This window comes from Somniosus microcephalus, chromosome 4 (genome assembly GCF_052327205.1).
Source record: "Somniosus microcephalus isolate GS21.2 chromosome 4, FLI_Smic_1.0, whole genome shotgun sequence".
Taxonomy (NCBI): domain Eukaryota; kingdom Metazoa; phylum Chordata; class Chondrichthyes; order Squaliformes; family Somniosidae; genus Somniosus; species Somniosus microcephalus.
In genome coordinates, this window is record NC_140990.1 from 194,344,557 (window position 1) to 194,356,497 (window position 11,941).

An 11,941-nucleotide genomic window follows, 5' to 3' on the forward strand; every position below is an offset into this window, starting at 1 on the left:
TTCCCTCGTTGTGCCGTGTGTTCCCCATTCCCAACTAAGTGTACTTTTATATGCCTGTAATTATTCTAGTAATTTCCAGTGTTGTAATCTTATTGTGCCTTTAATAAAAATACATTTTTTTTTGCACCAAACCAGTTGTCTACTCTAAATCTGTATCGCCGCCTATACCTAAGTCCGGTGTCTAGAACCCAGGGGTGTGGGAGCGATTCGAACTGCTCAGAGACAGTCAGGGGCAGAGCTGACTGGGCACACGCCACCCCCTACAGACCTACATGTGAACGAGAAAGGTGAAGGGGAAGTCTGCAGTTCTACAGTCACAGCTGCACTGTGAGCTTCACTATCCTCCTTCAAAGCAAACATCAGAGAGAAGGAATTCCAGATATTTTGCAGATCCATTTCTTCGCCTTGCCACACTCAGTTTCAGCAGCAAAAGCCCCAGTTCACCAGCAGCTACCAGTAGACTGAGGAAACTTGTCACAAGTGTATGACAGGCTGGTTTGAGCGCTGTGTTTGTCTGAACTCCCATCTTATCAGTGAAGTGAGAAACAACATTTGGAAGGACATCAGGAAATATTCTATTTATATTTTAATTTAATCCACAGAATACAAGACAACAATACACAGCAAAGGACAGAACATTTACAAACTACAGAATCTCCCAGTTACAGTATAATGTACAGTCAGGAACCCCAGGTCCCTCCTTATATATGAACAAGTAAAGTACAATTGATCACATCTTCTTTAATCTGAATGAGGTCTTCTTGTGTTCACACCAAGCTCGGCCTTTCAGAAATTTCATTCATGGTTAGTGTCGGGATCTTGAATCACCATTGTGTTCCTGTAGTGAACGGAATCAACACAAATGTCATTTTCAGATGGACTGAGTTCAATCTGAGTTCAATGTTTTATTGTTGTTGATAATCATGTTCAAGAAGGCAATTATCTGACACAAAGTCCCAGTTAATACTTACATTTGAAGACTTCTCAAGCGATGATTCTTTTGAGTTGCTTTTCATCTGTATTAAAATATTAACATTTATCCGTTTAGTACAGGGGATTAATGAGAGATTTCACTGATTATTAAACCATAAATGAGAAATTGTTAACTCGTTAAATTTCTAGGCTCCAGGCATTCACTTAATTGAATAAAAACACAGAGCTGCCTCAGACTCTATTCTGACACAGCTGAAATCCAGGTTTCTACAGTTTATTGTAGTTGATAATCATCTGAGTAAATGTTCCAGATTATACTTACATTTGGAGGCTCCTCGAGTGACGATTCTTTTGATTTGCTTTTCACCTGAATTAAAATATTCATATTGATATGTTTAGCACAAAAGATCAATGATAAATTTTGTAAATAATAAAAGAATTAAACAAAATTATTAAATGACAAATGAGGAAGTGTTAACTCTGGACATTTCAGAGTTCAGGGAGTGGCGAATTCCTCAACAAATATTTCATGTCCTGATTATACTTACATTTGGAGGCTCCTCGAGTGACGATTCGTTTGACTTGCTGTTCACCTGAATTAAAATATTCATATTGATATATTTAGCACAGTGGATCAGTGATACATTTTGTAAATAATAAAATAATTACTTCCAAACAAAAGGTTAAAATATTAACGTGGAATTGTTAAGTTTGGACATCTCAGAGTTGTGATCTAATGGCTGTGTGTTGGAGTGGAGAAATCCTCACCAAACATCTCATGTCCTGCAGTCCTTAATAAACATTTCAGCCCTGGTACAGTGGAGCTGTGAGCTCAATGGTTAAACTAAAGAAGGCTGAGATTATTCATCAATTGGTTTCTATTGTGTTTATTCTCCAGCCCATGCAAAAATCTAATAATTATTTATTAAATGGTGAGAATGTAACAGACACTGCCCTCATGATGTCATCACTTTTTTTTATTCGTTCATGGGATCTAGATGTCGCTGGCAAGGCCAGCATTTATTGCCCATCTCTAGGTACCCTTGAGAAGGTGGTGGTGAGCCGCCTTCTTGCACTGCTGCAGTCCGTGTGGTGAAAGTACCCCCACAGTGCTGTTAGGTAAAAAGTTCCAGGATTTTGACCCAGCAACGATGAAGGATCGGCGATATACTTCTAAGTCAGGATGGTGTGTGACTTGGAGGGGAACTTGGAGTTGGTGGTGTTCCCATGCGCCTGCTGCCCTTGTCCTTCTAGGTGGAAGAGGTCGCGGGTTTGGGAGGTGCTGCCGAAGAAGCCTTGGCGAGTTGCTGCAGTGCATCTTGTAGATGATATACACTGCAGCCATGGTATGCCGATAGTGGAGGGAGTGAATGTTTAAGGTGGTGGATGGGGTGCCAATCAAGCAAGCTGCTTTGTCCTGGATGGTGTGGAGCTTCTTGAGTGTTGTTGCAGCTGCACTCATCCAGGCAACTGGAGATTATGCCATCACACTCCTTACTTGTGCCTTATAGACGGTGGAAAGGCTTTGGGGAGTCATGAGGTGAGACACTCACCACAGAATACCCAGCCTCTGACCCGCTCTTGTTGACTCAGTATTTATGTGGCTGGTCCAGTTATGTTTCTGGTCAATGGTGACCCCCAGGATGTTGATGGTGGGGGACTCGGCCATGGTAATGCCGTTGAATGTCATGGGGAGGTGGATAGACTCTCGCTTGTTGGAGATAGTCATTGCGTGGCACTTCTGTGGCGCGAATGTTACCTGCCACTTATCAGCCCAAGCCTGAACGTCGTTCAGGCCTTGTTGCATGCAGGCATGGACTGCTTCATTATAAGAGGATTTGCGAATGGCACTGAACATTGTTCAGTCATCAGCGAACATCCCCATTTCTGACCTTATGTTGGAGGGAAGGTCATTGATGAAGCAGCTGAAGATGGTTGGACCCAGGTCACTGCCCTGAGGAACTCCTGCAGCAATGTCCTGGGGCTGTGATGTTTGACTTTTAATCACCACAATGATGATTGACCTTTAATCACCACAACCATCTTCCTTTGTGCTAGGTATGACTCCAGCCAGTAGAGCGTTTTCCCCCTGATTCCCATGGACTTCAGTTTTACTAGGGCTCCTTGATGCCACACTCTGTCAAATGCTGCCTTGATGTCAAGGGCAGTCACTCTCACCTCACCTCACCTCTGGAATTCAGCTCCTTTGTTCATGTTTGGACCAAGGCTGTAATGAGGTTGGGAGCTGAGTATCTATCCTAACGCTGTGGGAATTCAGCTCACTTTATCTTCAGTGAAAACAAACTCATCCTCTCTACTTTCATCAGTTCAATAATCCTTTGGCATGGGTTGGAGAACATCCAATAGGAATTGAACATCAGTGTCTCCTCCCTCACTGCCTCTGGGTGGACATTGCATTGAATAAAAGCACATTGCTGCCTCAGACTCCATTCTGACTCCATTTCAACAGTTTATTGTTGTTGAGCATCATGACCAGGAAAACAATCATCTGACACAAAGTCCCTGTTTATACTTACATTTGAAGTCTCCTCAAGTGATGTTTCTTTTGACTTCTTTTCCACCTGAAGTAAAATAGTCATATTTAGATATTTAGGCATTTTGTAAATGGATTCCAGTTTTAAAATCATCTTCACATTAATGATATCAACAGTATTAGATAGTAATCCAGGGAAAGTTTAACTCATTCGTTTCACAGTTGAGATTCATTTGTTCAGTGCTGAGGTGATAAAGTCCTCACCGAACACTGGGATAATCTAAAATGCAGCAATCAATCAATCCTGCCCTGGCACAGTGGGGTGTCGAGCAAACGGTTAAAGTAATAAAGTGGACTTCATTACCTTAACACCCACAGAGTGAGCAGTGATTACTATTACATTCTATGATAAAAGTTTAATACTTGGATATATTAGTTGGGAACTCTTTGCTACCGAAATCAAATGGGTGCTGTTCTGATCGTCTTTCAATTTGGTGAGTATGTCAATCAATGATGGGTCGAAAGGTTGTCAATGCTGAAGAGCCCTTAGACTCTATTTTGTCTGAGATGGTCCTTGCCTAGCACTTCTGTCATTCGAATGTTACTTGCCATTTAGCAAATCAATCCTGAATATCGTCCAGGTCTTGCTGCATGCAGGCATGCTAAGCTTCGATTATGATTGGAGTTGAAAAGGGGAACAGACCAACTTCTGGCCTTATGATGAAGGGTAGGTCATTGATGAAGCAGCTGAAGATGGGTGATCCTAGACCATTGCCCTGAGGAACTCATGCAATTATGTCCTTGGGCAAAGATGATGAGCCACCAACAACCAAGACCATCTTCCTTTGTGCCAGGAATAACTTTAGCCACTTGAGAATTTTTGCCCTGATGCCCATTCTCTTTACTCATACCTGTGTGATCCTTACACAATTGAAGACCTCTTCATTGGGCTCTCTACACGACCCTGATCACATCCAGCTCTTCCAAAAGACTTACGACAGTGAGGTTGTTAAAAATATCAATGCAATCTTTCTTTCACTGCTTCACACTGTTGTCCAAGAGAAGAGAGTGAAGATAGGAAAAAAAAACTGCAGCAGGGGAGAAAATCCTGACCCAAAGTCCAGGAAGCCCATTGCCCTGATTTGTATAATTGTGAGATTACCTCAATACTGTTTTCACTTGACTCTGATGATTCACTGTTGCTGTCAACTGTCTTCAAACCTCGACACTCCACATCAATGTCAATGACCTCATCAGCAAAATATTCAACGCGGCTTTTGCAAAAACCTTTTTCCTGTCAAAATAACATACGTTTCATTAAAACTCTTGATGACTGTGAGCTCAGCATTGACACAGAAAGTTTTCATGATATAATGCGTTGCTCACGGCCCTTTCTATGATATAACTGTAGGGTTCTCAAAATTCCCACATTCACCAGAGTTATTAATAAAGGGACCCTGAAGGACAAAGTTATAAGGGAACCCTAAACAAAATGGCTTCTGGACCTCGTGGCCGAAGTCTGCAAGATTGAAGAAAAGCAGGGCCCTGCAAAAACGGCAGGTCAGATGACATGCCCGGGTCTGTGAGGGACTTGTTATTTCTGAAGCCAGACATTAGATAATGCAGAATACGCATTCTTCATTTTGAAACCAATCAACTCAGGAAAGACTTAATCTTCAACCCATCAAACCTTTTGCATAAATAATCGGTTACAGTTCGAAGTAGCCACCAAGCCAGGAAAACGCAGATTAAACATTATGAATAACAAACACCGGGACATTAAGGAACATTTAACAACGGGGCAACCATCTAAAAAGCAGTTAAGTTGAACGACTATAATCACTTTAATGAGCCTGCCAAAATTAGACAAAGAACTAACCCTGATTTGGCGCGCAGATAATGAACCTCCGAAATAGTATAGTTGTAGGCCCACCGGTAACCGAAAAGAGGCGGGACTCAAGGCAGGACTCAAAACACAGGACACATGGGGCAGCAGGCGGGCAAGCGAGACGAGGCAAACGGCAAGGCTGATAAGCAGAGAAGGGCAGTGTAGAGAAGCGTTGGGGACGAGCAGGCACACACCCTGGTCCAGGTATAAGCTGACGATCGAAGCAGGGGTAGAAGAAGGAGCAGACGACCACGCGCACCGTGGTAACAAAAGGGCCGGGTAAACCATACCTTCGGATCATTACCACTGCACAGGTAATGATCTAGGCCACTGCGACCAAGCCAACACCGAAGACCACCAATCGAACCCCAACCGCAACAAAACCTTTGATGACCAGACCACCACCAGAAGAACAAAACCTGAAGTTTCCATTCTGCAAGGTAAAGTACCCAACAAAGACTTTACCCCCTATCTCTAATGGAGGAAAAGAGGGTACTTTACTCAGACGACTCCACCGCCGTGCCCTGGGACCACGTGATGACGGCAGGCCCCAAAGGACACCAAGAGCGAACCCCAAAACCACAACTGGCTTAATCGACAGGATTCGACCTGTCCAGAAACCCTTATTGGTGAGCATAATCCCTGACCCCTCACAGCACAATTAGTTAGATATTGGGGGTGGGACAAGGGTAAGGGCATCAATACTGTGATTTCTCCCTCGATGTGCCGTTTGTTCCCCATTCCTATTTAAGTGAACTCTTGTAAGCCTGTAACTATTCCAGTAATTTTCAGTGTTGTAACGTTTATTGTGCCTTTTAATAAAAATACAGTTTTCTTGTACCAAACCAGTTCTCTACTCCAATTCTGTATTGCCGCCTGTACCTAAGTCCGGTGTCTAGAACCCAGGGGTGTGGGAGCGATTCGAACCGCTCAGAGACCCAGACAGAGGCAAGCTGACTGCGCACACGCCACCCCCTACATAACTCAGTACTCATGGCCCTTTCTATGATATAACTCACTATTCAGGGCCCTTTCTATGATATAACTCAGTACTCATGGTCCTTTCTATGATATAACTCACTATTCAGGGCCCTTTCTATGATATAACTCAGTACTCACGGCCCTTTCTATGATATATCTTAGTACTCACGGCCCTTTCTATGATATATCTTAGTACTCACGGCCCTTTCTATGATATAACTCACTATTCAGGGCCCTTTCTATGACATAACTCAGTACTCATGGTCCTTTCTATGATATAACTCACTATTCAGGGCCCTTTCTATGATATAACTCAGTACACACGGCCCTTTCTATGATATAGCTCAGTACTCACGGCCCTTTCTATGATATAACTCAGTACACACGGCCCTTTCTATGATATAACTCAGTACTCATGGCCCTTTCTATGATATAACTCAGTATTCACGGCCCTTTCTATGATATAACTCAGTACTCACGGCCCTTTCTATGATATAACCCAGTACTCACGGCCCTTTCTATGATATAACTCAGTACTCACGGCCCTTTCTATGATATAGATACATAGATACATACATAGAAGATAGGAGCAGGAGTAGGCCATTCGGCCCTTCGTGCCTGCTCCGCCATTCGATGAGATCATGGCTGATCTTTTAATTCAGTATCCCGTCCCCGCCTTCTCTCCGTAACCCTTAACCCCTTTTGCCCGTAGAAATATATCTAATTCCCTCTTAAATATATTTAATGAGCTGGCGTACACTGCCCTCTGTGGCAATGAGTTCCACAGGTTCACCACTCTCTGAGTGAAGAAATTCCCCCTCATCTCTGTCCTAAATGGTTTAGCCCTTATCCTCAAATTATGTCCTCTAGTTCTGTTCTCACCCGCCAAGGGAAACATTCCTTCTGCATCCAATCTGTCTAGACCTGTCAGAATTTTATACACTTCTATGAGGTCCCCTCTCAATCTTCTAAACTCCAGTGTGTACATCCCTAAACTACATAGTCTCTCCTCATAGGTCATTCCCGCCATTCCTGGTATCAGCCTGGTGAATCGCCGCTGCACCCCCTCCATGGCAAGAACATCCTTCCTCAGATGAGGCGACCAAAACTGTACACAGTACTCGAGGTGTGGTCTCACCAGTGCCCTGTACAGCTGCAGCAAGGTATCCCTGTTCCTGTATTCTAACCCTTTTGCTATGAAGGCCAGCATACCGTTTGCCTTCTTGACCGCCTGTTGCACCTGCATGCTCGCCTTCAGTGACTGGTGTACAAGAACACCCAGGTCTCTCTGTACTTCCCCCTCTCCCAATCTATTGCCATTTAAATAATAATTTGCCCTCCCGTTCCTGCACCCAAGGTGGATAACTTCGCACTTGTCCACATTATAGTGCATCTGCCATTTATCCGCCCAATCGCCCAGTCTGTCCAAATCGCTCTGGAGCTTCCTGGTCTCTTCCTCTGAGCCCACCCCCCCTCCTAGTTTAGTGTCGTCTGCAAATTTGGAAATGCTGCATCCGACTCCCTGATCCAGGTCATTAATGTAAATTGTGAACAGCTGGGGGCCCAGGACAGATCCCTGTGGTACCCCACTTGTTACTGCCTGCCATTCAGAAAATGAGCCGTTTATTCCAACTCTCTGTTTTCTATCTGACAGCCAGTTCCCTATCCACGCCAAAACTTTCCCCTTTATCCCATGAGCCTCAATTTTCCATGCTAATCTTTTATGTGGGACCTTATCGAAGGCCTTTTGGAAGTCCAGGTACACCACATCTACTGGCTCTCCCCCATCTATTCTACCAGTTACTCCCTCAAAAAATTCCAATAGATTAGTCAAGCACGATTTACCCTTTGTAAATCCATGTTGACTCTGTCCTATCCTGTCCCCATTTGCTAAGTGCTCCGCTATTTCATCCTTAATGATGGACTCCAGCATTTTGCCCACAACTGATGTAAGGCTTACAGGTCTGTAATTACCTGCTTTTTCCCTACCCCCCTTTTTGAATAGTGGGGTAACGTTAGCTACCCTCCAATCCATCGGCACTGTTCCCGAGTCTAATGAATTCTGAAAAATCATCCTTAGTGCATCCGCTATCTCTAGGGCCACCTCCTTCAGTACCCTAGGATGCATGTTATCAGGCCCTGGGGATTTGTCCACCTTCAATCCCTTTAGCTTCCTTAACACCATATCCTTAGAGATATTGATTTGCGTCAGTTCCTCCTTTGCCAATGTCCCTATTTTTCCCGATATCCCAGGGAGGTTTTTTGTGTCTTCCTTCGTAAAGACTGACCCAAAGTATGCATTTAGTTGATCTGCCATTTCCTTATTTCCCATTATATATTCCCCCGTATCTGACTGCAATGGACCAACTTTGGTTTTCACCAGTCTTTTCCTTTTGATATACTTATAAAAGCTTTTGGAGTTAGTTTTTATATTTTCCGCCAGCTTGTTTTCGTAAGCTATTTTGCCCCTCTTGATTATGCCCTTTGCCCTCCTTTGCTCTATCTTAAACTGTTCCCAATCTTCCGCTCTGGCGCTTTTTTTGGCTATTTTATACGCCCTATCTTTGGATTTTATGCTGTCTCTAATTTCCCCTGTTATCCACGGTTGAGTCACCTTTTTAGATTTCCTTTTATGCCAGATTGGTATAAACAATTTTTGCAATTTTGTCATTCTATCTTTAAATGTTTGCCATTGTTTATCTACCTCCAGTCCTCCCAGGAACGTTGTCCAATCAGACCTACTCAGTTCCCGTCTCATGGCATCATAATTCCCCTTGTTTAAATTCAGGACCTTAGTCTCTGAGTCAATTTCTTCGCTCTCCATTTCGAGTGAGAAATCGATCATGTTATGATCGCTCTGACCCAAGGGTCCCCGTACAACAAGATTACTGATTAGTCCCTTCTCATTGCACAGTACCCAGTCCAATATAGCCTGTTCCCGAGTTGGTTCCTCGACATATTGATCCAGATAACCATCCCTCAAACACTCAAGGAATTCCTCCTCCTCATTATTTTTACTGATTAGGCTAGTCCAATCTATATGTAAGTTAAAGTCACCTATGATGACAGCTGTGCTCTTATTGCACGCTTCTCTAATTTCCCTCGTGATGCCCTCCCTAACCTCTATTTTACTATTTGGAGGCCTATATACCACTCCTATTAATGTTTTTCGCCCCTCGCTATTTCTTAGCTCCACCCATATAGATTCTGTATTAACTGAGTTAATATCCTTCCTTTCAATTGCATTTATCCCCTCTTTTACTAGCAATGCTACCCCTCCTCCCTTTCTTTTTTGTCGATCCTTCCTAAATACTGAATACCCCTGTATGTTAAGCTCCCAGCCCTGCTCACCCTGCAACCATGTTTCCGTAATCCCAATTAGGTCATAATTATTAACCTCTATTTCCACAGCTAATTCATCTACCTTGTTCCTGATGCTTCTCGCATTAAGGTATAAAACCCTCAGGCTTTTTTTATGCTCACATTTTTTATGAATTAGTTTGGCCCTTTGTTTTTTGTTCCTCACCCTTTTATCATTTATTTCTGTCTGCCTTTCACTTTCCTCTATTTCACTACATAGGTTTCTATAACTCAGTACTCACGGCCCTTTCTATGACATAACTCAGTACTCACGGCCCTTTCTATGATATAACTCAGTACACATGGGGGTTTTGATCTACAATATAACTCAGGACTCACAGCGGCCTTTTTGGGGCGGAAGTGACAGCTGGGATCATCAAATTCCAGTCCAGAATTCTTGGAGCAGACGGTTTCTTTCACCGAGAATGTTAAATCCACCTTGTACGACAATTTGCCTGTGCGATAAATCTAATGAAAGGGAAACAGGTCATTAGTGTGTTACCGTATCTAGTGGTCTTACTCTGGTCAGATAAAGCTCAGAACAACACAGCTCTTTATTTTCAACAGATGCCTCCACTGGGACAGTCAGAATCATCAACCAACAGGGACAGAACATTTAATTTGTCCAAACACAAAATGGCCCCTTTAATCATGCGCGAAATCTGAAACTTGCAGCCTGTCATCGTACGTGTTGACAGGTCTTCTGCACAGGCCACAAGAAAGCAATCGCTGGCACAGAGTTGGGCTATTTGCCCACCAACTGGCCAGCGATTGCGCACAGAAGTCTTACGGTTCATGCAAGCTGGTGCAGGGCCTGTTTGGCTCAGCATAAGGGAATATCTAAGCCATTAATTAATCATTTTCATATAGTAAATTATGCACATACACTGTATAAAATGAGTTTAAGCAAATATTGGCCCGGATTACAGTTTTAATGACATATAAAATTATTATCAAAAAATTAAATTTTTAGTGAGGTTGGTGGAATTATGAATAAAATTCCAATCTGTAAATTGTATAATTATTAGATTTCTGGATTCCATTGCCTCTCATTTGTAGATTCCCTTTGTAAATGATTAAAATGGAATGCCTCTTTGTGATTGGAGGAGCAGGCCCACATGATCCCGGGTGTGCTTCTGCACATCCTACATCCCTGGCATCCGTGGGCCATTATGCTGCCCTTTGCCTTGAGGCCTGAGACCTGAGACCGCAAGTTTTCGCAGCCTCGCCACCACAATTTCTAGCCCAATATAATACAAAAAGCAAAATACTGCGGATGCTGGAAATTTGAAATAAAGCAGAAAATGCTGGAAATACTCAGCAGGTCAGGCTGCATCAGTGGAGCGAGAAACAGAGTTCACGTTTCAGGATGATGTCCTTTCATCTGAACTTGAAAATGTTACAGGTGTAAGACGTTCTAAACAAGTTCAAAGCAGGGAAAGGAGAGATAGGAGGAAAGAACAAAAGGGAAGGTCTGAAATAGGGTGGAAGGCAAGAGAGATTAAATGACAAAAGAGATGATTGTACAAGGCAAAAGTATCTATAATATAATATTCTGCTCATGTTTAATAATCAGTGTCTAACTGCAATCAGTAATATTCTTGTAGACTTTAGACAGTGAAACACACTTAGACCCGGACACACTTACATCCTTCACTCTTCTCCTGGTTATACCACAGAGATTGGTGGTCTCGGTGATTTCGTTCAGCTTCATAACTGACTCTCTCAGAGCATCCTTAGGGCTTGGTACTCCTGCAGAGAGAAAAGGAAAGTTGTACAAAACACACCAGCATTCTTCAGTGAATTTTTTTGAAACATTGGTAAAACATCGCTGTCTGAAGCTCATTCCCAATAACTGGTTGCCTTATGAGGTGCCGCTCACTCCAGTACGTACCTGAGCAGTGGAGGATCTGCACTGCTGCAATGGTGAGGAGAAAGGATTTCATTCTGCCTCTTGTTGATCAGCTGGCTGGTTTCTAAGAGTAAAGGAGCTGCTTCTCTCTCTTGCTCTGCCTTTCCCTTGCAGCGATCAGTCTTTATATACTGCACCTCCACCACATTCAAACACTGACTCATATTTGCTCAGTTTGGTGATCCTGGGCATGGAAATCTGCTGACAAGTGGGTTGTAATATGGGCAGAGCTTCCTCCAAATATCGTCATCGTGTTTAGGTTTGGTGGTTAAAGTGTGAAATCAGATATTATTCCTCAGAATATGAAATAATGAACTGACAGAGGAGAGGAAATGATGATCTGTAATCTGTACAAAGTCACACTCAGTCCACT

General features: G+C 43.1%; 1 protein-coding gene across 2 annotated transcripts; it reads right to left on the reverse strand.

The window, feature by feature from the left end:
* Positions 1-805: 805 nt before the first annotated feature.
* On the reverse strand, positions 806-11,617 carry LOC147120099 (secreted phosphoprotein 24-like). Of its 2 annotated transcripts, XM_085983808.1 has the most exons (8): positions 11,551-11,617; positions 11,305-11,408; positions 9,996-10,124; positions 4,590-4,721; positions 3,471-3,515; positions 1,256-1,300; positions 972-1,016; positions 806-838 (listed from the first exon to the last, which is right to left on the reverse strand). In XM_085983808.1, the coding sequence occupies exons 1-8, from the start codon at positions 11,600-11,602 to the stop codon at positions 806-808; spliced, it is 585 nt and encodes a 194-aa protein (XP_085839934.1). In that variant the 5' UTR covers positions 11,603-11,617. The 2 variants fall into 2 exon arrangements, with proteins under 2 accessions (XP_085839934.1, XP_085839933.1); XM_085983807.1 differs by lacking the exons at positions 1,256-1,300; positions 3,471-3,515 and having other exon boundaries at positions 11,551-11,602.
* Positions 11,618-11,941: the final 324 nt, after the last annotated feature.